The sequence below is a fragment of the Micromys minutus genome, assembly GCF_963924665.1.
Source record: "Micromys minutus genome assembly, chromosome: 13".
NCBI lineage: Eukaryota > Metazoa > Chordata > Mammalia > Rodentia > Muridae > Micromys > Micromys minutus.
Window position 1 is genome coordinate 33,716,013 of NC_137982.1, and position 25,597 is coordinate 33,741,609.

Here is a 25,597-nt window from a genome sequence, read left to right on the forward strand (position 1 = left end):
TCCTTTATAAAGGTTGCTGAAAGTTATGGAATGATTGCTATCCAAGATGGAAATATGCACAGAATCTAGACTATTCCAGGGCCTGGATATTACAGAATACGGCCTAGGACTAAAGAAGAACACATTTAGACATTGCAACTTAAAGTCATAGTAAAGTTTTATTTCTACACATTTTCTCATTATTGCAAAAATATTTTCACCTTTACAGAAATAGCAATGACATTAGATACATCATTCTGTGTTTTAAGGATAATGGACTTTTTTTTTTTTTTTTTTTGGTTTTGTTTTTTTGAGACAGGGTTTCTCTGTGTAGCCTTGGCCCATCCTGGAACTCAGAGATCCACCTGCCTCTGTTTCCTGAGTGCTGGGATTAAAGGTGTGCACCACCAACGTCCTGCTCGTAATTTACAGTGTTTAATAGCAACGGAATTTAACATCTGTCTTTTCCTTCTCTTCCGCTTTTGTAATGGCTGCTTAGCATCTGGAACCATTTGAAAGGGGTCACTGAAAGTCCATCCGATGCCTACGGATAGGCTCACTTCTGATGTGTCTCCAGCCATCGATTGATGGCCATTTTCAGAGTCCTGTTTGGTGTCAGTACCAGTGAAGGAAGAACCAGGTTTGTCATGGGGCTTGTGCGCTTCTTTTTGTGAATCCAGTTTTCCATTGCTTCCCTCTCGTAGGAGTAGCCATCTGAAAAAGGTACATTGCTTCAGTCAGGAGAGAGGCAACTGGGTTAGCAAGACCGACTGCGCACAAGCCCGGTGTCTGTTGTGAGTTAAATGGTCAGCTTGCTTTGCCTGTGCCCATAGCACATGCCAAGTTTGGACTGAGCACTGTTAACTACCAGTCCGGAACACTGCCACTTCAGACTTACCTTGTTCCTCCGAAACACAGCGGACGAGTCCAGAACCCTGCTGAAATTCACTGTGGTTGGAAAGGGGGGTAGGGAAGTAGGTTGTGAAGATTTGGTGAAAATGAGGGAAGAAGAGAGCCTTAGGAGTAACTTGGCAAAAGCCTTCAATGTATCAAACAGTGCACAAAAGGTGACAGAAAGAGACGTGGCGCAGAGGAAATAAATCACTACCATTTTTATGCCATGCTCTGCCACGCCAATGGCCCTCATACATGTGAAGACTGTGTCTCTGAGGTGGGCGAAGGGACACAAACCTGTAAGCCCAGCCTTCAGGAGGGGAGGCCAGTCTGAGCGAGTGTGACCTTAGAGTCTCTGCGCTAGTACGTTCATTGCTGAACTTGTCCTGTTCGCACCCAGGCGGGAAAGCTTGCTTCCCTCTGAGCTGAGCCTACGACACACCTACAACTGCGGCAAAGCAAGCCTGGGCCTCGCCGTCCTCAGGAGCCTTGCACCATGGTGTGCGCTTCAGCTGTGACTCCTTTAGTGTCTGCTCTCTACTCTGGGCCACCAGTGGCTCTGCCGTGTAGCTGTGCAGCTCGTGTGTCTGACAGAAGCAAATGTGGTCTGTTTCCAGTCTACGGTATTCCCAATGCTGTCTGTGCCCAGCTTCCCGTGAACCTGGGTACACACCAAAGAACTACGCCGTATGTTCTGGGGGAAATGCCTAATTTGTTTCAACAATAGGCTGACCGTTTTAAATTCCCACCAACAAAACAAGATTCCAATTTCTGTCCTTTTTGCCAGTGTTTATGTCCCAACGTTTTGAGACTGACTCATCAGCTGAATACCATTGGCGCGTGGCTTGGAGTTCAGTAATGACCATGACACTGCGCACTGCCCCATAGTAAAAGGGCCGATTCAGAGTAGTTGCCTTTTTTTTCCTTAAAGGACATGATTGTCCTATGTGGCCCTAGCTGATTTCAAACCCACAGGTGTCCTCCTACCTCTCCACCGTTGGAATTACAGGCATGGGTCACCTTCCCATTTCTAATGACCAAATGTTAAGTTGTAACAACAGTTTGAGCAAGAAAACCTCCATTGTATTGGTTTTTTGTTTGTTAACTGGATATTTTCTTTACTTACATTTCAAGTGTTATCCCCTTTCCTGGTTTCCCCTCCCCCTGCTTCTACGAAGGGTGCTCCCCAATATACCCCCCACTCTCTCTGACCTCCCCACCCTGGGTGTTCACAGGACCAAGAGCCTCTCCTCCCACTGATAAGACCCTCCTCTGCTGCATGTGCACTAGAGCCTTGGGTCCCTCCACCTGTACTCTTTGGTTGGCACTCTCTCTGGGAGCTCTGGGGGGTCTGGTTGACACAGTTCTTCCTATGGGGTTGGAAACCCCTTCAGCTCCTTTCCATGTTATTGTAAAAGCTGCATTTGTTGAACTCTCATTCCCATGACACTGAACACTGATAAGACATGTGCAGTTCGGCATTACTCAGCTATGACTAACTCCAGAGCCAGCAGGCCAGAGAAGTGTGCTAAGTGTACTTTATCCTTAAAACCTCCTGTCAGCACTGTGGCTGTGCTTACACGGAATTAATTCATGTTTTGCATTCAGACCGAAGCTTAAACTTTGCTCTGTTCCTCTGACTGCTACAGTTTTAGTGAGAGGTGTGAATATCCCGTTACTGTGAGCTCTCTCCCCACATGGAGCTGCTTTGTAGTGGAAGCTGCTATTGGCAGTCGTAAAGTCCACACTTACAGAGAGACGAGGTCTGTGGTATTAAGCAGTATTCTCTTTAAAAAAAAAAAATGATCATTTTATATTGATTGGTGTTTTGCCTGCATTCGTGTCTGGTGAAGGGGTCAGATTGTGGAATTACAGACAGTTGTGAGCTGACACATAGGTGGTGGAATTTGAACCCCAGTCCTCGACTCTTAAACAGTATTCTTATGTCTTCCTGGGATCTGGATTTGAGATCTTCAGACAAGAAGTATGGACCCCTTGTTTTAGCTGCAACTGTCCTGTTTCAGATTGCAGGCAGATTATGCTGTGAGTTTTTTTTTTTTTTTAATTTTCCATTATTTCTGTGGATCACAGATTCTTTCATTACAGAAACTGTTTTTAGGAATTTCTTTTGACCTACTAGTTACACTATTTTTTTTTTAAAAAAATAAGGGCATTATAACATAGTATCCATTTGGATCCTATTTGTAATATAAATAATAACCTGGCTAGTAGTCTTCTTTCTCCTATACCACATATTACATATTTTTTTCCACATCAGTTTTTCACATCCTCTACTCTGGTGGAAGAGATTGAGGAAAACAACATCTTCTATTCTCACACACATATTCGCAAATGCCAATATGCACACCACAGGCACCAGACGTTTCAGCTGTCCTACTGATGTTCATCACAAACCAGAATTCCCAGGTTCAGAGGACCACCAGAGCTTTCCAACAGTTTACACTGCCTCCCAGAACACCTCAAATCCCTGCAGACAGACATCTAAGAACAGGTGTGGCTGGGGATTTCCCATTTAGATTTGCGGGAGTAAAACTCCATGACAGTCAGGGAACTGAGCTCAAGCGGGTCTCCCGGAAAACTTCTTTTTCTTGTTTTCACTGCATTTTAAAGTTTCATGTTTTATGTGTTTGAAGGCATTACCCAGCAGGCCTGATACAAGCTAGCCAGTGCTCTGCCACTGAGATACATTCTCAGCCTGGACTTAAGGACTCCAAACTTAGCACAGAACGAAGAAAGTTCCTGGAGAGATGGCCCAGTGGGTAAAGTATGTGACATACTAGCATGAAGCCCTGAGCTTGGGAACCCATGGAAAGAGAACCAGGTGGTAGGGCAGAGCTGTTCTCCCATGGTGAGACACAGAGACAAGAGAATCCACAGAAGCTTAGTCATCCTCAGCAAAGCTGAGTCAAGGTAAAAGGTGGGGACCAAAACCAGAGCTGTCCTCTGACCCTTGATGGGAGTTAATGTGTGACTACATTTACTCTCAGCAGCTCCTGGAGTCTTCAGATTGGTCGATTCCCTTCTAGTTTCTATTGTATTTACTTTGTGTATGGGAGTAGAGTTCATGTGGTGGTCAGAAGACAACTTGTAGGAGTGACCTTGTCTTTTCTCCATGTATGCTCTAGAGGTCACCAGGCTTGGCCAGCCCTAGTTCCAATGTGTTAGTCCATACCTTCCCATTCCTAGACTTTGATTTCTAGAGAGGAAGCAAATTTAAGTGTGCCAAAAACTTTCTTGCTCCATTATGCCTTGAACGCAGGTATCTTTAAGAGAAAGAGCTGCCTTGCAGAGTTAACACTGAGAAATTAAAGATTTCAACTTCCTAACATCTCTCTGCTATAAATGTCTATCTACTCAGTATACATATGGTTGGTTGACAGTACTTCATCAGATAGAAACTATGACTTATATATCCAACCGGTATCACAGGCTTGTCTTGATTTCAGTCGAGAAGACTTTCCAAGGTCACACAGAGACAGATAATAGGACTCAGATGTAAACCAGGCAGCCTGGCTCCAGAGTATATACTGATATTCTGCCTGCTACAGTCAGAAATGACTCAGTCACTGGGAAGGTAACAGCATGAGTTAGTAGACCAGGCTGTGAAGGTTCTACAAAGGTTTAAGAGGAAAGATGGAAAAGAATAACACAGCTGACATTTTCCTGCAGAGATGCCAGGCAAGAAGAGAGTGCACCCTGAATAAAAGAACAGATACATGTCATATCAGTGCCTTGAAGCAACACATGGCAGTCCATTCAGTGAACGTAACTCGAGTACGATTCCCCAGTGTCGGGGCTTCTGACAACAAGCAAATCAGTCAGACCTGCAATAGTAGATTCTTAGGATTAAAAAATGATGCATCGACATAAAAATGGTACAAAATCAAACTTCTCTAAGATGCCATAGAGAAAATACAGACAAAACACACACTTAGAATGTCACACTAATAACTGAATACAAAATGAAAGAAGGGCCAGAGGGTACATTATGAAGGATAACAGGAAGCATATGAAAAGATGCTTCATCGAAGGGAGAGGATTAACAGTGGGATGTGATTCAGGATTGGAACAACCACAACACCATGTGTTTCCAAAGAAGGGCAGAAACTGGAGCCGTCAGTTATTAAAATGCTGTATCCACCTTGAAAAACATTTGGGCATTTTTCACACGCACTTAGTAAACAACCTACAAGTTCCACTGCTAAATACTTTATCCCAAGAAAATGAGTCCTGTCCAGACAAAGATCTGTGCACGCATGTCACGGCAGCTTCAGACATGACAGCCCACTGCCAGCAGCTAGTGATAGATAGATGAATTGTGTGTCCAGTGCAATGGAACACTAACGCAACAAAAAGAAACAACTTACAGATGTAAAACAAGATATATCCATTAGAAGCATCTGTAAGTTCCAGGCTTCCACTGAGGGAAGAAAGGAAGAAAGATGCCCAATTTCAGCCTCTATGTATGCATGAACACACAACACAGTGGAAAGCCATATGAACTTACGTGAAATTCCAAAACTTAATCACTTTGTCTCAATTCTGAACGTAATACACCCAGTTTATTTACTACAAAATATACAGTGTAAAATTTTTTACTTTGATCTAATGATATTTTTTTTAAAAAACCCACTTAAGAGAAACAGTATGAAAATTCTGGACATGGCCCAGTTACAGCAAGCTTATGAGAAGTGTTTCTCTGTCCTCCGGGGAGCCCTGCAGCCCCACATACCTGATGCGATGACGGGGTCCTTCATAAGCTCTCTGGTTATTGGGCAGATGAACTCATCAGGGATTCCGGAAGAAAGGGAATCCATCCTGGCCCTGAGCTCTTCAATGCTCCTCAGGACTTTGCTGCGCAGCCCTAGAGACTCTAAAAGAATATCCGTTACATTGGGCAGCAGGTGAAGGTCTGTAAATGAAATGTTACTGGGAAGTGAAATAAACGTTCACACTTAAGGCTGTGAGGACGGGCAATGCATGAAACTACCAGCATCACCTTTTGACCACGCAGTGAGTGACTGGCTTTCTTTTAGTGGCACAACATTCAGAGCAACCAAAAGGCGGAAGGAGATCTGGCCTGACTCAAGGCATAAGATTGCAATGGGAACACTCAGCGATGAAGCCGTATGCCTCCTGGTGCTCAGGAGAGAGAGGGAGTGGGAAGGTGAGCTAGTCCCAGTGTCCTCTGCAGGGTGACACCAGCGTGAACTAACTGGATCCACTCAGTTCTTAAAGCTCTGCCATCCGCCCCAGTATTCCAGGCTGGCGCTTGAGCTTTGAACACAAGACATCCGTACCCTAGCAACCCAGAAAGTGACCAGAGAAAGAAAGAAGAAAAAAGAAAAAAAGCTTGTGGGCTTTTGAATTCTTAGATCAAAAAGAAAAACCTCTGGTAAAAACAGACAAACAAACTCCCTCTCATTTCTGTTTATATAAATACATGATCACCCGTTTAGGTGTTGGAATTCTGACCAGTTAGTTTGCACTTGCCATTAGAGCTTTCTACCAGCTTCTCAATTCCAAGTTCCGGGCTCCACAGCACCACACAGTATTCCAAGGGCCTGTGTGCACACACAAGTCTAGTGGCTGGACTGAGGGCTTTGCTAATCTGTCCAAAACTGACTCTTGCTCTTTAGCATGTATACTTGATACTTAACAGTTTGTCAGTAGCTTTCACAGATGCCTTAAAACATCTCAGCATGGTGGATGGATGCTCCTCATACAAATGTATGGCATAGGGTTAGGTGTTGGGGGAGCAGTGGCTCTGACCCGGAAGAGCTGGAAGGCAGAAGGTCAAGTGCAGAGCTGGAGGACACGCCCACAGTGATGCACTTTACTTGCCCTTCTTGAGAACCTGGTTCTTTGAAACAAGATCTTACTATGAGGTTTTCACCGGCAAACTAGAAAATGGCTTAACTTTGGTTAAAACAATATACTGAGAAACTCAAGCATGTTAAAAGCCCCTTTTCTTACGTTTACAAAAGGTCTACTGACAAGGGGCTAGACAGTGCTTGTACTGGCTGGTTTTGTGTCAACTTGACACAAGCTGGAGTTATCACAGAGAAAGGAGCCTCAGTTGAGGACATGCCTCTATGAGATCCAGCTGTAAGGCATTTTCTCAACTAGTGATCAAAGGGGGGAGGGCCCCCCCATTGTGGGTGGAGCCATCCCTGGGCTGGTAGACCTGGGTTCTGTAAGAAAGTAGGCTGAGCAAGCCAGGGGAAGCAAGCCAGTAAGTGACATCCCTCCATGGCCTCTGCATCAGCTCCTGCTTCCTGACCTGCTTGAGTTCCAGTCCTGACTTCCTCTGGTGATGAACAGCGATGTGGAAGTGTAAGCTGAATAAACCCTTTCCTTCACAACTTGCTTCTTTGTCATGATGCTTTGTGCAGAAGTAGAAACCCTGACTAAGACAGTGCTCAATCTTTTAGCAATGGCTTCTGTGCCCACTGTGATGGACACAGTACCTTGGGACCACCACATTCCACTGTGCTCCCATACCCCAAATGGTTAGCAGGTCTGGATTTTACACTGGCTTTAGGAACTGAGAGATCCAGCTACAGTGACAAATGCAGGCAAAACATTTCTACGTGTAAAAAGCAAGCCTCAGCATATATGTTCAAGGCTAAATTCAAGGCTAAAGAAAATTCTTTGTAGTTTAAAACAGCATTTGAAGATTAGAAATTAACTTCTATCCTGAAGAGACATAAAACAATACTTCAACACCCTTCAGAATGGCTGGGTGTGTATTGTGCACGCCTATAATCTTAGCCTGTGAGAGGCTAAGGCAGGAGGATCGCAGGGTCACAGCCACATAGTTCTTGATATAAAATACTAAAATACCAGACACTTCAGAGTGATAGTTTTAAAATATGCAACTTTCTAAAATTGTAATTCCAAGCTAGGTTTGGGTACTTGAAGAAAGGCTTTCTTCTTCCTAAGTAGGCATGTGTACTCTCCTACGAAGGACTAACCTGGAACAGAAGAGGAAGAGGGAACCACAAGCAGCTAAGACCGTAAGCAGGAACGTCACTAAGTCTCTGAGGACGGCCAGTCTCCACTATCCTTACCGATTTTCAAATCCCCAGCCAGGCTTTCCTTTGTGAGATGCAACAGTTCTTTCCCATCGATGTTGTTCATCCGGAAAACACCGACGAGGTCTTCCAAGCCTTGAGCACGAAGCCACGTAGAGACATCCTCCTCTGACCAGTCTTCAATGAAGTGCTTCAGCTGATCGTTCATGCTTCCTGCTTTAAAACACACAGACCAAGTGAATGGCAAACCAAATGCTTCTCCAGACATTCCCACTCTGAACATGTTGTACTGTGTTAACCTCCTTTTAAGACGTGTAGCAGATCTTACATAGTAAGCGGACGGACGCTCCAGGAAATGCTACTCCTTAGGAACTTCTTCACTGCAGAAAGACAGTGCTTGTTTTTGTGGTGCTGGGGATCAAATCTCATGCCTCGTGTATACCAGCCACACTGCCCTTCACTTCCGGTGCAATTTCTCTGTATCATCCTCCCTCCAGTGAAGGGAGACTCAGTCGGCTTTCTCATCTGCACATCAGCATACCGTACTGCGGACAGCGCTGAGTGGGGCACTCTTAAGTATGCCTGTGTTTCTCGGTGAGGCCGAGGAAGAAATGTGTGGTTCCTATTCTGTCCTCAGGCTAGTCACCAGAAAAACCTAGCTCCAGATGTAAACCATGGGCGTCATGACACACGTGCATGCAAGCATTTAACACCACTGTAACACAGGACCCTTGGTAATTAGTTTTAAGGTATATTGAAATTGGGTCTCAATGGTGTGTTGAGACAGGTGATATGAATAGCATGCCAAAGGATTTATTAAAATTTAGGCTTTGGAGTATAGCTCCGAGGTAGAGCACGTGCCTAGCATGCACAAGGCTGCAGGTTCAATCCCCAGGACCACAAGAAAAAAAAAGTGCCCAGATTTCTAATTAGTGTTGAGATGGGTTGAGGATGCTCAATGCTTGGGCTGAGGCTGTAGTTTGCAGAGGACACTTCCCCAGCAGGATGTCGCCATCGTACTGACCTTGGCAAGGTGTTTCCGGGTCAAACTGCCAAATGTTCACTGTCTTGTCCATCGAACCAGTAGCGAGTAAAAGAGTGTTGGGTGCAAACGCACACGTCGTGACATACCTAGGTGAAGGGGACAGCCGTTACACAGCATCTGCCTAATTTGTTAAGTGCAATTAAACACAGTGAGATTGACTTCTGACCTGGTATGCTGAGTCAGCGTGTGCAGCGCACTCTGGGTACCCTGAAAGACAGCAGAGGGACTGTTAGTCGGACAGGAGAGGCTAGGGATGGTGCCTCACTTCCAGGGTCCACATGCTGAGTGCATTATTAGTAACTGTTGAGACTTAAGAGACAACAGGGAGCCGGCATCCCTAACTAAGACTTTCTATACAGGGACCCCTGACATTTGCCAATTCGATCAAGACTGTTAATAGAAACCCAACAGCATAATAAACAAAGTATGGAGTATTCCTGCTGATATATGCGATCTGTATTGCAGGACCAGTGAACGAAAGTCGTTGACATTCTGGCTACATTTAGGCAGTCGCTGAGGTACAGGTATTGTACTCGTTAGGGTTCCCATTGCTGTGCTAAATAAAATACCATTTCTAAAAGCAGCTTGGGGAGGGATGGGTTTATATTGCTTATACTTCCAAACCACAGTCTACCACTGAGGGAGGTCAGAGCAGGAACTGAGGCAGGAACTGAGGCAGGAAAGGCCATGGAGGCCTGCTATTACTGGCCTGTTCTATCCACTTTCTTTCAGCACCATGGCCTCAGGCTTCTCAGAAGCATCTGATAGAAATGCCTACAGATGATATGATGAAAGCATTTTCCCAACTGAGGCGGCTCTTCCAAGATTAAAGAGTAAGGACAGGTGTATTTAGAGAGGCGTGGCACAGGTTTCGTAGATAAAAAACCAGTAACTATTTGTGAATATAAACTATCCCATAACAAGCTGGAAGGAAACGCCACAGATCTGTTTTATCTGGCTTGAGTGTTAGTTCCCAATTTTTGCTGGAACATCCAATGACTTTAACTCCTGTGTGGGTAGCTTTGGTTAATACCACACTGATGACTTATGCCTCCACTGACTGGCGTGGCTGATGCCTGAACCCAGTCAATGAGGCACCAGGCAACACTGGTTTTCTCTTAAAGATCATCTCATCGACTCCTGTCTTGGTGAGATGTAAAACTTCTGTTTTGATTATACTCCTGCAGTTCAGCATTTACACATATAAATCTGCCCCAGACTTGTATTTGTCCAGGGCTATGGTAACTTACTTGCTCATGCTGACCCCTAAATCCACCTGAACCCTGAGAACTATTGACAGACCACATTCAACCACACCCTGCTGTATGGAAGCCAGGTATGATGAATCTTTGGACATTGGTACTCTCTGACTCCGCGTTTTCTATGGTTAGATTTAAAATTCCATCCATCAGAAAGACATTATTGAAGTATTTAAGGTCTTTCCAAGTATCTTACTATTTATATTACATTTTTGGGCACCATAATATATATATATTTAAATGACTAAATTTGAAGCACAGTTGTCACATAAACAATTTATGTAGTTCTCACAGAAGATCTGAAGTACTTACAATATGATATATGATGACAGACTTATCCACTGACCTTAAAAAAAAATAAAAAGAGAACACTGGTGAAAAGTTCTATACAAAGCAAGTGCAGCCCCTGGAAAGGGGCGAAGACTGACAGGTGAGCATCTGGAGTAGACTGGCCACGTGGGGGAGGGGCTCTACTTTAGGAAAAAGAACTGTAATCCAGAGAAAACCCTGACACTGTGATTTACACACTGATTGAAGAAAGTCATTTTTTAAATTTTCCACCCTTAGAAGAGTCTTTCTGCCACCCCTATGCACACAGCAAAGTGAGCAAGGTGAGCACTGCCACTGTCTTTGTCACTGTATTCCATTATTCCATAGCTCCATTATGAAATGGAGCAGGCCACAGTAAAGGCGGCACACCTGTGACCTTAACATTCCCGTCGGCAGTGACTAAATGCTGACACTGCTCACTAAACTCAGAATCTTCGTCAGACATTCAAAATAAGAATACTTTAAAACTCCAACTCTAAGACAGGAAGCATATAATATATTCTGCATACAAAAATATCCCAAACACAGTAGGAAATTACCAAGTATCACATATGTCAGACAAAATTTATAGACATTCTCAGTTAATCCTGAATTCTGCAAATTACAAGTTATCATTTCTGGAATATCTAAATGTTTTATGGAAAAATCCATTTTTTAAAGCATCTTTTAAATAAACACAAAGGGGTGACATCCATAACTTATCAAGGTGGACTGGCGCATACCTTTAATTCTAGCATTCAGGAGGCAGAGGCAGGCGGATCTCATGAGAGTTCAAGGCCAGCCTGGTCTACAGAACAAGTTCTAGGACAGTCAAGGCTTCACAGAGAATTAGATAGATAGATAGGTAGGTAGGTAGGTAGGTAGGTAGATAGGATGGGACTTCCCAGTTTCATAACATCATCAATGTGGACAACTATCCGATCCGAGAAAAACAATAGTGTTACAGGAGCTACGGCGCTCAGGTTTGCCGCTGTACTCAGGTAGTGTGGGTGGACATCAGCACCACATTAAATGTTAAAGATGTCATGAAAGACAAAAAATGCATAGGGCCAACACACACACACACACACACTTGCACACACAGAAAGAAAGACACACGATTAAACCGCTTGAACTTCTAAAGGAATGACAGCCATTCTCACGTGCAGCTGACCAGAGCCCCTCCATGGTAGGTTTATGTCAAACAACTCTCCTGGCTGGTTCGCATGATGCAGTGTCTCAAATGTATACATTTCTTGGGTGTCAGGTCAACAACAAAGTAAGAAGGGAATTCCACTTTGTGACAGTGTCTTCAGATGTAATGCCACTTAGGAGGCAGGACTGCTGTCAGTGACTTATGTCAGTGTAAAGATAGGAAAGACGGGGACTGAGTTTTCGGAAATGCGATCTTAATTCACCTTCTGCTAATCACTGTGGAGCCTAAGGGAACAGTGATTCACAGAACAGTAGGACCCCAGCATTCACATGCAAAATAAAACAGAAATAGGTGCCTTGGGAAAAGGAAACATGTTTTGGGGAATAAGGCTTTTGGCTTCCAGGTTCTTTCCTACTTGGCAGCCAAAAATAAAACCAACTGGAGTTTGGGGAAAGGCAATGGGCCATGTGGCTCGGCTCCCACTGCACTTCCTAATTTCCTGATGATTAATTATGATTTATGATCTGATAACTATAATTTATGATCTAATTAATATTAACTAATATGTGTGGGACCCAGGCTGCCCCAAAACCAAAGGCATGGTATCTGGTTTTTTGTTTGTTTGTCTTGTTTTTCTCATTTTTCACCATAAGAAGAGAATGAAATATCCTTTTTTCTTTACACATTTGTGAGGACTTTTATAGCTGGCTTCTGTGGTGAGCTAACTCCTAGGATGATGAAGAACAGCAGCCTCTAAGTGAGCCATGGAGACATACATACAATGCTCCGCCCCTTGCACTTGCCAGCCCCAGAGCAAGCGGTCAGAGGAAAGCCACTGTAGGAGGGACCAGGGGCAGGGCAGAGGGGAAAGTTTCTCCATGCTCTTCTGGATGACGTGTGCTAGCAGCACAGACAGCCAAGTGTCTCTGCAAAGTCAGGCACTGGGAAGGTCTTCACAAATTTAAATAATGCCACTCTTGCTAACGTTTGCTTTAAAATGTCCTTAGGAACTATGCAAATATGTGAGTTTATGACAATCACCCCTCCGTATCTTTGGGGAAGGGGAGAGATTCCAAGTCACCTCCAGGTCCTACAGATAACAAAATCTGCATGTGCTCAAGCCCCTTAGTTTAAGCGGTAATATATTTGTGCCCCTACCCGTACCCTGCACACACTGTAGCTCTTCCCTGCACTGCTGTTATAACTAACATGGTGCAAACGTTACATTAACAGCTATGCTATATTGTTTAGGGAACAGCAAGAAAAACATCTGCACATGTCAGCACAGCTTCAATTTTCTCCCAGGTAATGTCCAACTATGATTGACGGAATCATAGATGTAAAACCCAGAGATACACAGGACCACCATGTTGTTTTTAAGCAAATTAAAAATACTACAGAGCTGTCTGCTTTTAACTCCTAATACATGCCTCTTACATAGTCTCTGTCTGAAATGTTTCAGGCGGAAGTGTTTCAGTTTGGAATACTGTACACATTTCCGGCCATTTTGTATAGAGACTTCACATCCCTGCACCGAGAGCCTGATCCCGGAAGTGCTCAAATCTGCACCATCCTGGGTGTGCTGTCGCTCAGGAGGCTGAAGCCTGAGAATGCTGCATTTCAGACTGGAATTCTCAGGCTGTATTTAAGTAGATAGAGTGGATGCCTCTACTCACAGCTCTTAGGAGGTCCTCAAGAGAACCACTGACTTAAATTGTGACATGATACTTTATTGGGCCTTCAATGCTTCCTCTGACAGGTCTCACTTGTTAGAGATGCTTCTAAAGCTGTAGTAAAGGGGTCATAGGTCAGGGGAAGAGCGCTTATCTACCATAAATGAAGCCTGGGTATGTTCTTTAGAACACAAGGGAAAAGAAAGGCAGTGTCAGCAGCTTTACTGGGATTACTTCAGTCTGAGTACCATGGAAATCTCTCATTCCTTGTGCCTTTTTTTTCCAGCCTGGCTGCTCTGATTCTGTTTGTGTTTATCACAAATGTGTTAGAATCTTGATCCTCAGGATGAGGACTTAGACTTCGAAAGAGGAAGGCTTTGGTGGAAGACCATTAAGTTCCTGGTTGCCCTCCTCTCAAAAGAGACGTAGGTGGTTCCTTTGGAACCCCAAGTCAGTTCTTCTGCAAGCAATTTGTAATAAAAGTTTATACCTGACCCTTGAATCCTGCTTTGGTTTACTATCTCAATATATGATCTCTTGGCTGTGTATGGTGATGCATACCTTTAATCCCAGCACCTGGGAAGCAGAGGCAGGTGGATGGATCTCTGTGAGCTAGTTCAAGGCTAGAGAGTGGGAAAGGAGACAAATGCAGTAACCTAGTTTCACTGTTACGGAATCTGGAAAGCTACAGAGCAGGCAATATTAGGTCTAAAAATTAGAGAATCATGTGCCATTTCATTTCAAAACAATAAACTATGATAAACAAAGACAAACGGATGAATTCTCTCACAAGGCTTCTCTGGCCATAGTGCATTTCAAGAATGTTTAGGCAATAAAGCAAGGTTCCTCCCACTCTCCAAACAAACAACAATATGAGACAATCATGAGGTTAGCTCAGCAGTAGATCACTTGCCCGACATGGGCAAGGTGCTGAGGTTGATTCCTAACATTGCCAAAAGATGACAGAGGTAATGTCAAGTGGGGGCCAGAGAGATGGCACAATGCTATTGCCGAGACCTAAGCTCAGCACCCAGGGTTTACTAACCCTGCTGCCACCCTTGGTACCTGCACTCACACGCACACACCCTCATATGACCACACGCACACGCACGTAAGTGTACACAATAGAATAAATCTTAAAAGTTAACGTCAAAGGAGGATGGAGCCTGTCTTCTAGAAGTGTGTAAGAATTTTTTTAATCTAAACAACAAAAAAATCATATCTTCTGCTTTCATCTGAAAACAGGCTAGGTTGTCAAACTATAATAAACAATTTATGAAGAACAAAGATTATAAAGTAATTGAACCAATCATATTATGTTCAAATAAAGCTTCATACAATAAAGATTTGGAAGACATGTTCCAATTGAGAATAGGGAATCATAAAATTTGTCGAAAGAGCCTTAAAAAAAAAAAAAGCTGACTAGAAACTTCAGAACCGAAGTTTAGGCAAAATTATGTCAGAAAAACGATTAAATGTTGTACGGTAGGGGCTGGAGAGATGGCTCAGCAGCTAAGAGCCCTGGCTGTTCCTCCACAGGACGTGAGTTCTATTCTTAGCACCCAGATGGTAGATCACAAGTATCTATAACTCCATCTCCTGGACATTTGACATACGCACTTGGAACACATAAATGTAAGCAAAACATTCATATACATAAAATTAATTAATTAAAAATGTTAAGTACCACAGGAGTTGAAGAAAGCATTAGCAAAGGAGAAACCAAGAATGAAATATAAAAAGACAGAAACAGGCTGGAGAGATGACTCTGGTTAAGGGCAGTGGCTAAGCTAGCAAAGGACCTGGTTTGATCCCTGGCACCCATAGGGTGACTTGAAACCATCTGTGAGTCCAGTCCCAGGGTGACACCCTCTTCTGGCTTCCATGGGCACCCGGCACACAAGTACTACACAGACTGATACACATAAAAAAATTAAAAGATTAAAAACAAAAATATTTTAAAAGGCTAAAAAGACATAACACAGAGGGTACAATTTGCACTTAACTGGCATCTTAGAAGGAGAAAGGGACAAGAGCAACAGCAGCAGAATAAGAATTTCTAAAAATTGCTGGAACATTATTCCACAGATTTAGGGAGCTAAAAGGATTCCTAGTGCTGGAAAGATGGCTCAGCAGTTAAGAGCACTGACTGCTCTTCCAGAGGTCCTGAGTTCAAATCCCAGCAACCACATAATGGCTCACAACCCTCTGTAATGGGATCTGATGCCCTCTTCTGGTGTGTCTAAAGGCATTTTCAGTGTACTTATATATAATAAATAAACAAACAAAACAAAAGGATTCCTAGCATTGCTGGCACGGGTTCACACCATGCAATCTCCTCATTCAGGAGGTACAGATAAGCAATCACCAAGGGCTTAGGAACAACCTGGTCTGCATAGCAAGTTCCAGCCAATCAGTGCATTCTGTCTGGCCAGATGCCTTAGTGAGTAAAGGTGCCTGTGGCCAAGCCAGAGGACTTGAGGTCAATCCCTGGTACCCATGAGGAAAAAGGGGAGAACCCACTCTTCCAGATGTTCTCTGCTTTTCACCCAGAAAGCATGCTGCCCTGCTCCCCACCCCCACCTCATTTGTTTAAAGACAAAATTCCTAACAAGAAAAAACTAAGCCCACACATAGATATACTACAGTGAGCAAACGGAACACCAATACTAAACGTTTTAGGACCATCCAGAAAGAAAAAACACGAATCACATCCCAAGTGACAAGACTGAAAGGTAGCATTCTCTACAGCAACAGACCATCTAAATATGGCCTAGCCTGTTTGCTGCAAGCAAGGTTGCTTTACCCCCGAAAATGGGTGTAATTTACCTGTGGTCATCTTAGTAGAAGCATGGAGAGAAAAATCTGTTGCTGAAATACATCACAATGAGCCAGGTGGTGGTGGTGGGACAAACCTTTGATCCAGCACTCACAAGGCAAAGGCAGATGGATTTCTGAGTTCAAGGACAGCCTGGTCTACAGAGTGAGTTCCAGAACAGCCAGGGCTACATAGAGAAACCCTGTATTAAAAAACTGTAATTTAAAAAATAAATAAATCAAAATTAATTTCTACCCTTATTGTTTGGGGGGAATACAAACTAACCAAGTTAAAGTAGCACTTTTATTTATTTATTTTAGAAGACCCAAAAAATGAAGTATAGGAAAGGATAAAAAACACTGGGCTGGTGGACTGGCTCAGCAGGTAAAGGTGATTGCCACCAAACTTGATGACCTGAGTTCAAGCCCTGGCCAGGAACTCATACAGTGGAAGGAGAAAAAAAATTCGTACAAGTTATGCTCTGACCTCCGCACACATACAATGGCATGTGCAAACAGATGAATGTAGTAAAACCAACAACAGAGAATGGCTCTAGGAACATTGATGGGTTAGTTAGAGATAGCTTACCCTGATGCAAGCATCTGTCCATCATGGGAAAAGGCACAGGCCAGAACAGGGGCACAGTGCCCACTCAGTGTACTCCTATATTTTAACTCAAAGCCTGTAATTAACAAGGTGAGAGAAGTTAGCAAGTTTATTATGCCTACAATGTAAGTCAATACTACTTCCTTACTATACTTAATAATGCGAGTAGCAAAAAGACAAAAACATGAATATCTTCATGTATATTTGGTATCCATTTAGATAATCAGATAATTATAATGTAGTTTTATGAGAAGGTTTTTTAAAAAAAGTCAGTAATAGCTGGGTATGTAGCCTTGAGTCCAACACACACACACAGACACACACACACACACACAAACACAGACACAGAGACACACACAAACAGACACACACACAGACACACACACAAACACACACACACAGACACTGAGACACACACAAACACAGACACACACACAGACACACACACAAACACACACACACACACACACACACACACACACACACGCCGAAGCTGGAACTGAACTACTTATCTTCCTGCTTCCATCTCCTAAATACTCAGATTTTAAGTGTGTGCCTCGACACCCAACGTAATAAAACATTCTTAAAACATGAATCACATCCCAAGTGACAAGACTGAAAGGTAACATTCTCTACAGCAACAGACCATCTAAATATGGCCTAGCCTGTCTGCTGCAAGCAAGGTTGGTTTTTACTACCTTCCAAAGCATCTTAAGTTCAAAAGAAGTTTTTAAAAAAATAAGTCTTATGAAGGTCACAGGGAATTTTAGACTGTTAAAACATACCTGAGACCCGGGCAAAAGAGACAACCCAGAGTTTGATTTCACAGTCTTGACCACAGGACGCCAATCGGTAAAGCTGAAGGCCCTGCTCTCCACCTGAAAACATTGAAGTAGAGAAACATAAACAAACAGGGAGAATTGGTAGAGCATTCAAACCAGGAGGTTCTGCTCATACTGAGATCTGTTAATGTGACTCACTTATGGCACGTAAACCAGGAATGTTTGACAGCTGACAGGAATAAGATGATGACAGAATTTCTTATGTATTATGTAGGATTATAACCTTAGTCTAAAATTAATATTTAAAAAAGTCCTTTTGGGCTCAAAGTTCTGTTGACATACTATCATATATTACAATATTTATTATATATAATAATAGTATCAAATATTAATATCTTAAATAAGCCAATAATATCCACAAAAGCAGAACATCTTCCAACTGAATTTTAGAAGTTATGAGGCTGCCATTTATGAAAAAATTTAGAAAATTCAGTTATTTTAAGAAGGTTAATCACACCCAACACCACTGCCTTTTGAAGTAAGAATTCTTAAAAGCCTGCTGTAGTGCACATGGAATAATAATTGATTTTCCATCTGACTTGACCAAGAGGAAAACTTGAATTACATAAATGTAAAATCATAAAAACCCAGCTGATCGGCTGGAAAACTACAGTTTAGCAAAATTAACCAAATCAAGTTGGCATCTCCGAAGTTGCCAGATAATGGGTTCTTAGAGAATTTAGAATTTCATTGTATGTATCTACTAGACTAAGTCCCTGAATACGTGGAGGTAACAAGATATTGACCCCATCAGTACAGGCTCTTCTACAGCTGCTGCCTGACACCACGGATGCCATTTTACACAAGTGGTTTCACACGCGCACACACCCTCCTGTAAGATAAAGGATTGTTCCACCTGGGTGTGTTCCTCTCCGGGCTTAAGTCACTATAGACCCTTTTCTTTTGCAAAAGTGAAAACTTTCTTGCCTAGTTACTGTGCCTCTTTGCAATGTTCTTCTTCAACAAGTTGGAGCCATAAAGATGTGGAAAAACCACAAAAATGGGTGAAATGGTTCCTGTCTGTTATAAGCCATCCTGGGAATATGCAGCACAAAACAATCATCAACAGACGGAAATGCTTAACTAAAATGGGTAGAGACTTTGACCGAACAATGGCTTCATAAAAATAAAACCTATTAAACATAAATAAAAGGTTAAAAGAGAATATTTCATGGCATCAAGCAATCTTGACAGCCAAGCTCTAGTGTCTGCTAGGTAAAGGGCCCAAGGGAAAACTGCTTTGGGATTTGAAATTTGACCTGCATTGTCCTTGAACCACTGAGGGCTCTGGAATAAGGGACTGTGGAAGCCACTCTGTCTTCTTGCTGTGCTAGCATCACAGACAGCCACATGTGGGCACTGAACCCATGATACACATTTAAAGGCTTCCTATAAGGGAAAGGTTTTGTTCATTTGTATCTACTGTCATTCAAATATCCACCAAGATAATTTACTCCTGTGGCTCCTCTGTTGTCACAAATACCTCTGATCTGACGATAAGATTAAAGAAGGCACAGGCAGAACCCTCTAACAGAGGCAATAAGAACAAACAGGGTGACTGCCCCATCCAATGTCTTGATTTAAAACCAAGAGCTTAGTTTCATCAGGAATTCTTGTCTTATCTTAAAAAAAAGTCATGTTGCCAAACACCTTAGTTTTTGGAAGATTAAATTAGTAAAGGTGAAATATTACTTCTATTTCCAATTTGTTGTGTGTACACGTTTGTGTGTGCATACACTCGGGAGCCAGAAGTCAATTTTAGGTGGCTTCCTCAACTGTTTCCCACAGACTGAGAAAAGCACACACCTACAAGAGGGTGTGTGTCCCAGTTTGGACCCTGCTGATCTGGCTAGCTCCTGTGCAAGCCCCATAGACACCCCCCCCCCCCCGTCTGCTTTCCCAGTACTGAGATAAGAGTACACACATCACTGCTGGGTACCGGGGTGATACTGGAGACCTAAGTGCATGCCTCTGGGCTTGCATAGCATGCTGCTTACTTTAGTTCCTCATCCCTTTCCAAATTCTTAAATTTCCCATTTCTACCTCAATTTCAATTTTTAAAAAAGACAGTAAAAGCAACAGTTAAGACAATGCAACTAAACCTATTTTGAGATTTTTTTAAAACGACCATTTTTTCATATAAGAGTTCTTCACGATTCACTTTGATCTAAAAAGATAAGAGACAGAAGGATGATTCCGAAATAGAATGGAGAGGTCCTCAGTACGAATAATCAAATGAAAACTCAAAGGGCCAAGTCCCGGGAATTACAGACAGGCATCCAGCGCTTAGAAGAGTGAGCGGACCAACCAGAGAGAGGCTGTGAGGAAAAGCTGCAGCAGGTGATCCCGAGATCGTGAGCCTTCTCGCTGTGTAGACACCTCATTCTGTCGTCCCACACGGTCAAGTCCCCACCCGAGGAGCCAGTGACCAAGAGGCCTCCGTCAGGAGAAAACGCACAGGCCACCAACGAGCTATCCTTGACACTACCACACCTGGAACAGAACAAAAAGGCAGGGCGTGAGGTTCAGAGGCTTTGACTTCATATCACAGGCCCTTTAGGACTGACAGCTGGCTATGACAAAACCAGGTGCAACTGATGCCTACAAAATAAAGCATGGGACGCTACACACTGACACATTCTTTACAGAGTACAGTGAGGTCTTCAACACACTGGCTGACCTATGAGCCTAGATCACAGGGCTCCTACCTACAATCTCCTATCTTTCTATTTTCATAGCAAGTCAACATGAGCACATTAAAACCCCAAAACTTAAGGAAGGAAAAACCAACCAAGCCTAACAATGGCCTTATTTTAAATATACAGAATGGTTTCTCACTGAAAAGACATGCTATTGGAATATAAACCACATTCAATTTCTGTATTCAAATCAGATAATAGTAAGACCCTGTGCCTCGTCTTCAAAGAGATTCATTATAGGAAGAAAAAAAAAACATGTGCACAATAGTTCTCTTGGGAAGACCGTTCGAAAGTGCTGTCCTGCCAACGCTGTTCCTCAGGTGAAGTAAACAAACCGGTAAGGACTCGGCAATTAGAGTGCTGGTAATCACACACAGGAAGGAAGCTGCGCCAGAGGTGGAAATCACACCTCACTAGTGGGAAACCCTCCTTAGCCAGGCGTCCATTCCTAAAAGAGAGACACTGCATTCCTTCCGAGCTGTCTGCTTAAGCTAGGTTAACCCTTGAACACCGCTTAAAAGCATCGCTCTCTTCAGCTCTGAGGCCACCAAGGAGCAACAGTCGCTGGTCAGCTGGCACGCCTGCTCTGCAGACACCAAGCAGGGAGAACATGAAATGATTTCAACTGTTAGCATAAAGAAGGTTATGGTTTCTAGAGTACTTAATCTCAACTAAATGGGTCAACTATTTTACCACAATGAAGAATAAAATTGAATTTTAATGGGACTCGAGCCAGGCAGGGTTTAAGCAGCCATACCTATATAATTTGTATGACTGTGCGTTCCACAGAACAACAGAACCATCTGCGGCCCCTGAGGCCAGGTAGGTGGAGTCCGGGGAAAAGCAGCAAACGCGCACGGGGCTGCCACCCGGCTGCTCCAGCACCGTCAGGGTGTGTCCGCTGTGCGCGCTCCACAGCACCGTGGTACCGTCTGTAGAGCAAGAGGCCAAAACCTGTCCCGAGGGCGAGAAGGAGCAGCAGTGGACGGCGTACGTGTGAAACTTCAACGGGGAGTGCGGCAGCTCAGCAAAGTCACTGAGGGAGTACAGGCGGATGGTCTTGTCCAGGGAGCAGGTGGCCAGGAGGGAAGACGAGAGGGCGCAGCAGCTGACGTCATCACCGTGATCCGCCAATGTGTGAATCAGCTTCACCATGTTCCTCACGCAAAGTAAGCAGCCTGCGGGTTTTTAAACCAGCCACAATTACACGCCATCCTAGGAATCAGGGAAATCCAACTCTGTGTAAAAGAATCTACCCCACAAAAGTACCCACATTCCCGTTTTAAAGGACAACAACAACAAAAACAGGTAACTTGCTTCACCTTTGAAGCCTAAACACCAGCTTAACCTCAGATCTGTTAACGTCAACTCAAAATTTTAAAAAAATTACTACCTTTAACTGTGTCAGCTGCTCCTCCACAAGAGGGCCAAAGCTATCTGCTTTGTGATATGATTTACTGATGGGGGGACGACCCCAAAGTCTCCTTCAAAGTGTAACTGTATTGAAAGCTGCCTTGTCGTGGTCTGCACAAAGACACAAACAATTTTGAGGCGAGGAAACCTCGCTCATGGAACAGAGTTGGCCAGACCATACACAATCCAGAAACACAATTTAAAAACCTAAAATCCAAATTCCTCTCCATAGCTCATAATGATCCCTTTTTGTAAATTTCAGCAATGTTTATTGATTTCATTTTGCAAATCTTTGGTGAGTTTTAGACTCAGTTTGTAATAATTAACAGGTTTCATCAAGACAATTTCATTCAGTTTGCCTTTCGGAATTTCTCCACTGGTCTCTGGACCCCTTTGCTCTGCAAATAACAGCCTTCTGCCTTCAAGTCATGTGCAATATACATATTATATGTGTGTGTGGCATGGGAGCGTTTTGCCTGATCATATTCATACTTCATGCATGCAGCATCAGCAGAGACCCAAAGAGGGCCGGGGAACTGGAGTGACAGGCAACTGTAAACTATCACGTGGGTGCTGGGAATCTAACGCAGGTCCTCAGGAAGCGCAGCCAGCGCTCCTGACCACTCTCTCTGGCCTCCTGTCACACACATTCTATCACTTCCTTTCCATTCCCTGAGCCTTCTGCCCTCAGGTGGCCTTTCTAATTTCATGACCCACATCTCGCCACCCCTGACACAATTATATGAATTAAGATCCAGAATCTTATCTTCAGCTCCTCAGTGTTGTGTGTTTAACGTGGAATACATGTGGAGGCCAGGAAACTGGACAAGGGGCATTGGGAACAGGGAGACACCATGGAGTAGAGTCTTGTGGGCTACTCAATACACAGTAGAGATGTTCAAATACTGGGGCAGAAAGAGTTAATCTGGGAGGGCAGGGGAGATGAAGGAAAAAGAGTGTTAATGAAAATGAAGGGCATACCAAAAGTTATGGGAACCCCACTGAAAAATACAAACGTCTGAAGGTAGATAACTTGCATAACTAGCTAATACTGCCCTAGCCACAGCGAGTGACTGAGAGAGGATCTCAGTGCTAGGTGGGACACCACCCGTTTTAGTTACACTTCTACTTTGGCGAAGACACTAGGACCAAGAAAACTTATAAAAGACTTTACTGTGGCTGGCGACTTCCAGAGATTAGGATTCATCATCGTGCCGGGGATTATGGCAGTAGGCAAGCAGGCACGTCCCTGGAGCAGTTGGTGAGAACTCATATCTGATCTACAGACGTGAGGCAGAGAGAGAGCTACCAGGAAATGACACGGGAATTTGAAACCTCAAAGCCCGTCCCCAGTGACACATCTCCTCCAACAAGGCTGCATCCCCTGATCCTTATCAAACAGTGCCACCAACTGAGGACCAAGCATTCAAACAGATGAACCGAAGAGAGCCATTCTTATTCAAACCATCACACTTCCATGGGAATTGTTGACCACAGAAGCCCCAGAGGCTCCCAAACAGCACAGGCTCTTGCCAGGCCTTGGTTGTCCCCAGAACTAGATAAGGCTCTGCTGCTGAAGGTTCCACATCTCTTGGTTCCAAGATTCCAAGAAATCAAGCGGCAAATGACCTGGACCCTCCTCCATGCTGGCTTTTAGCACTACAGAGGCTGTTTGAGAGAAAAGTCTTAACTAGCTGGACCTCTGTGAACTATGATCACAACCCGCCAAGCAAGATGTACCCACCAGTATAATGATGGCACAACTCTTGGGGAGATAACTAATCTCTCTCTGGTTGAATTTGTGGACAGGCAGGAATCAATGCCCAGTACTAAAAAAACCTATCTACAGCCTATGGCTAGAGTGGTCATAAGTCCTTGGGGAAAACTTAATACTGTTGATTAGCTTAACTGACAAAGAGTCAAACTGTCCTTCTAAGTATCTATGCTTTTAATCATAGACAAATGCTACTCTCAGCCCCAGAGAAGCCTCTCTTTGTAATGGATGGTGAATGCAGAGTCTCGTGGCTACTATAGATGCTGAGGCTAAGTAAAGCTGAGGAATCAGCCCTAAACAAGATGTTTTTAGCATCCCTCCTAACGCTTAGGAATAAGTGTAGGATAGGGGACAAAGAGAATTCAAAGGCAGCAGACAGAGCAAGTGCTTTGAAATCCCACCCTCTAGATATAGCACAGACTCTGCAAACAAGGCTGCCTGCACTGGGCCTGCACAAGACATCAGGGGACGGTTCATGAGGCACTACCTCTTACTACTGAACTACTGGCCAATGGAAGAATCTGGGAGAGGGGACACTGTGTTCAGGTATCCATGGTTGAGTCCACCAGGCTCAAATGAATCTTCTAGATCTATGGCCAAAAGGGAAAACCCTCAGGAGATCATGGCACAAAAAGACATGGGAGGTGGGAAAGCGCTGTTCAGGAAAAGGGGGGAGGGATGTTACTATAGGGTGGGGGTGGGGCGCCAAGAAGGGGGAAAGGATGAGGTTAGTCAGAATGTATTATATACGTGTTTAAAATTGTCAAGCAATGAATTTAACTAATAAATGACAGTTCAAGACCTATATAAGAGGAACCCAGCATTTGTGTGAATCTGGCTTATTTCACTTAACAGGGTCATTTCTAGTCCCATTTTCCTACAAATATCATGATTTCATTTTTCTTTATGACAAAGTAAAATTCTACCGTGTATATGTAACAATTTTAAGACTTCATTTGTACCAATTTAAGATCCACTTGTCACTTAGGTCCATTTCTTGCAGCATGCAGCAGTACCACGCACGGATGTGCATGTATCTCTGCAGAAGGACTCAGACTTTTGGCTATGTAAGAAGAGACACAGCGAGGTCATTTGGTAACCATCTTCTGAGAACCCTTCGAACCGATTCTTCCGGTGGCAGCACCAGTGTGCACAAGGAAGGAGGCACCTCGTCCATATTGCTTATCTCTGCAGCCACAGCATGTAAGGCAGTGCTGGGTGCCTAACGTGATCAATGAAACTCCGTTGAGTTTCTTCCCAAATGTCGTTGAGTTTGCCTTTAAATATTATATATGAAATCTAGCACGAAATGACTTAGAAAATAAAGCTTCCAAAACAAAAATCTATCCGTGGGAAAACGGTATAATTAAAAAATAGAGCCAGGCATCGTGGCATGAGCCTGTAACAGCAACACTAGGGAGGCGGAGGCAGGAGGAGGATTAGTTCAAGATCACCCTCAGCTAAACAAGAAGGTAAAGCCTACTTAACTAGTCTCATAAAAGCCAACAAACCAATAATAGTGGCTGAAACCATCCCTAAGAAACGCGACCTCGACTTGCAAAAACGCATACTCTCCTGTCTTCATCTAGTTTAGGGGAATCTCTGTAAAGAAACAAGTAAACGGTCTCATCTTCATCTTCCCAAACTTCAGCAGCCTCCTTCCCTCCACGTTCATAAAGCCTTACAAACAAACCAAAACAACTAGCAGGAGCACTCCAGCAGGTTCCCCGGGAAAACAAGCTCAGATGGAGCTTTCTGGAGCCGGTCCAAATCCCCAGAGTGCAAATGCAGCTAGAGACTTTCCGAACCGGCCCTGGCTCTCGGTGCTCAGAAGGCCGGGCGGCAGGCCAGTGGGGTGTGGGGTGTGCGTGACCACAGCCCACCCGGTGGCCCGGCCCTGCCCCCGCCCCAAGGCCCCCAGGCTCACAGCCCACACTCACTTCCCTCGCACCCGGACTGAGAGTCCCGCCTCCGGGAGGCTCCTCCCCGCACGGCTCCCCGCGGTGCAGGTCAAGCTCGTCCGCCGCCACCCGGTTCTGAGGTCACGGAGGCTGCACTGTCCCGGACTCAGC

At 44.0% G+C, this 25,597-nt stretch overlaps 1 protein-coding gene across 2 annotated transcripts; it reads right to left on the reverse strand.

Moving 5' to 3' along the window:
• Nucleotides 1-248: 248 nt before the first annotated feature.
• On the reverse strand, nt 249-25,597 carry WDSUB1 (WD repeat, sterile alpha motif and U-box domain containing 1). Of its 2 annotated transcripts, none has more exons than XM_080927420.1 (11): nt 25,466-25,597; nt 21,096-21,516; nt 19,948-20,132; nt 17,583-17,675; nt 16,780-16,873; nt 10,548-10,581; nt 9,143-9,183; nt 8,956-9,062; nt 7,968-8,144; nt 5,627-5,767; nt 249-693 (listed from the first exon to the last, which is right to left on the reverse strand). In XM_080927420.1, exons 2-11 carry the CDS (start codon nt 21,491-21,493, stop codon nt 536-538), a joined length of 1,428 nt encoding a protein of 475 aa, XP_080783546.1. In that variant the 5' UTR covers nt 21,494-21,516; nt 25,466-25,597; the 3' UTR covers nt 249-535. The 2 variants fall into 2 exon arrangements, with proteins under 2 accessions (XP_080783546.1, XP_080783545.1); XM_080927419.1 differs by having other exon boundaries at nt 7,968-8,147.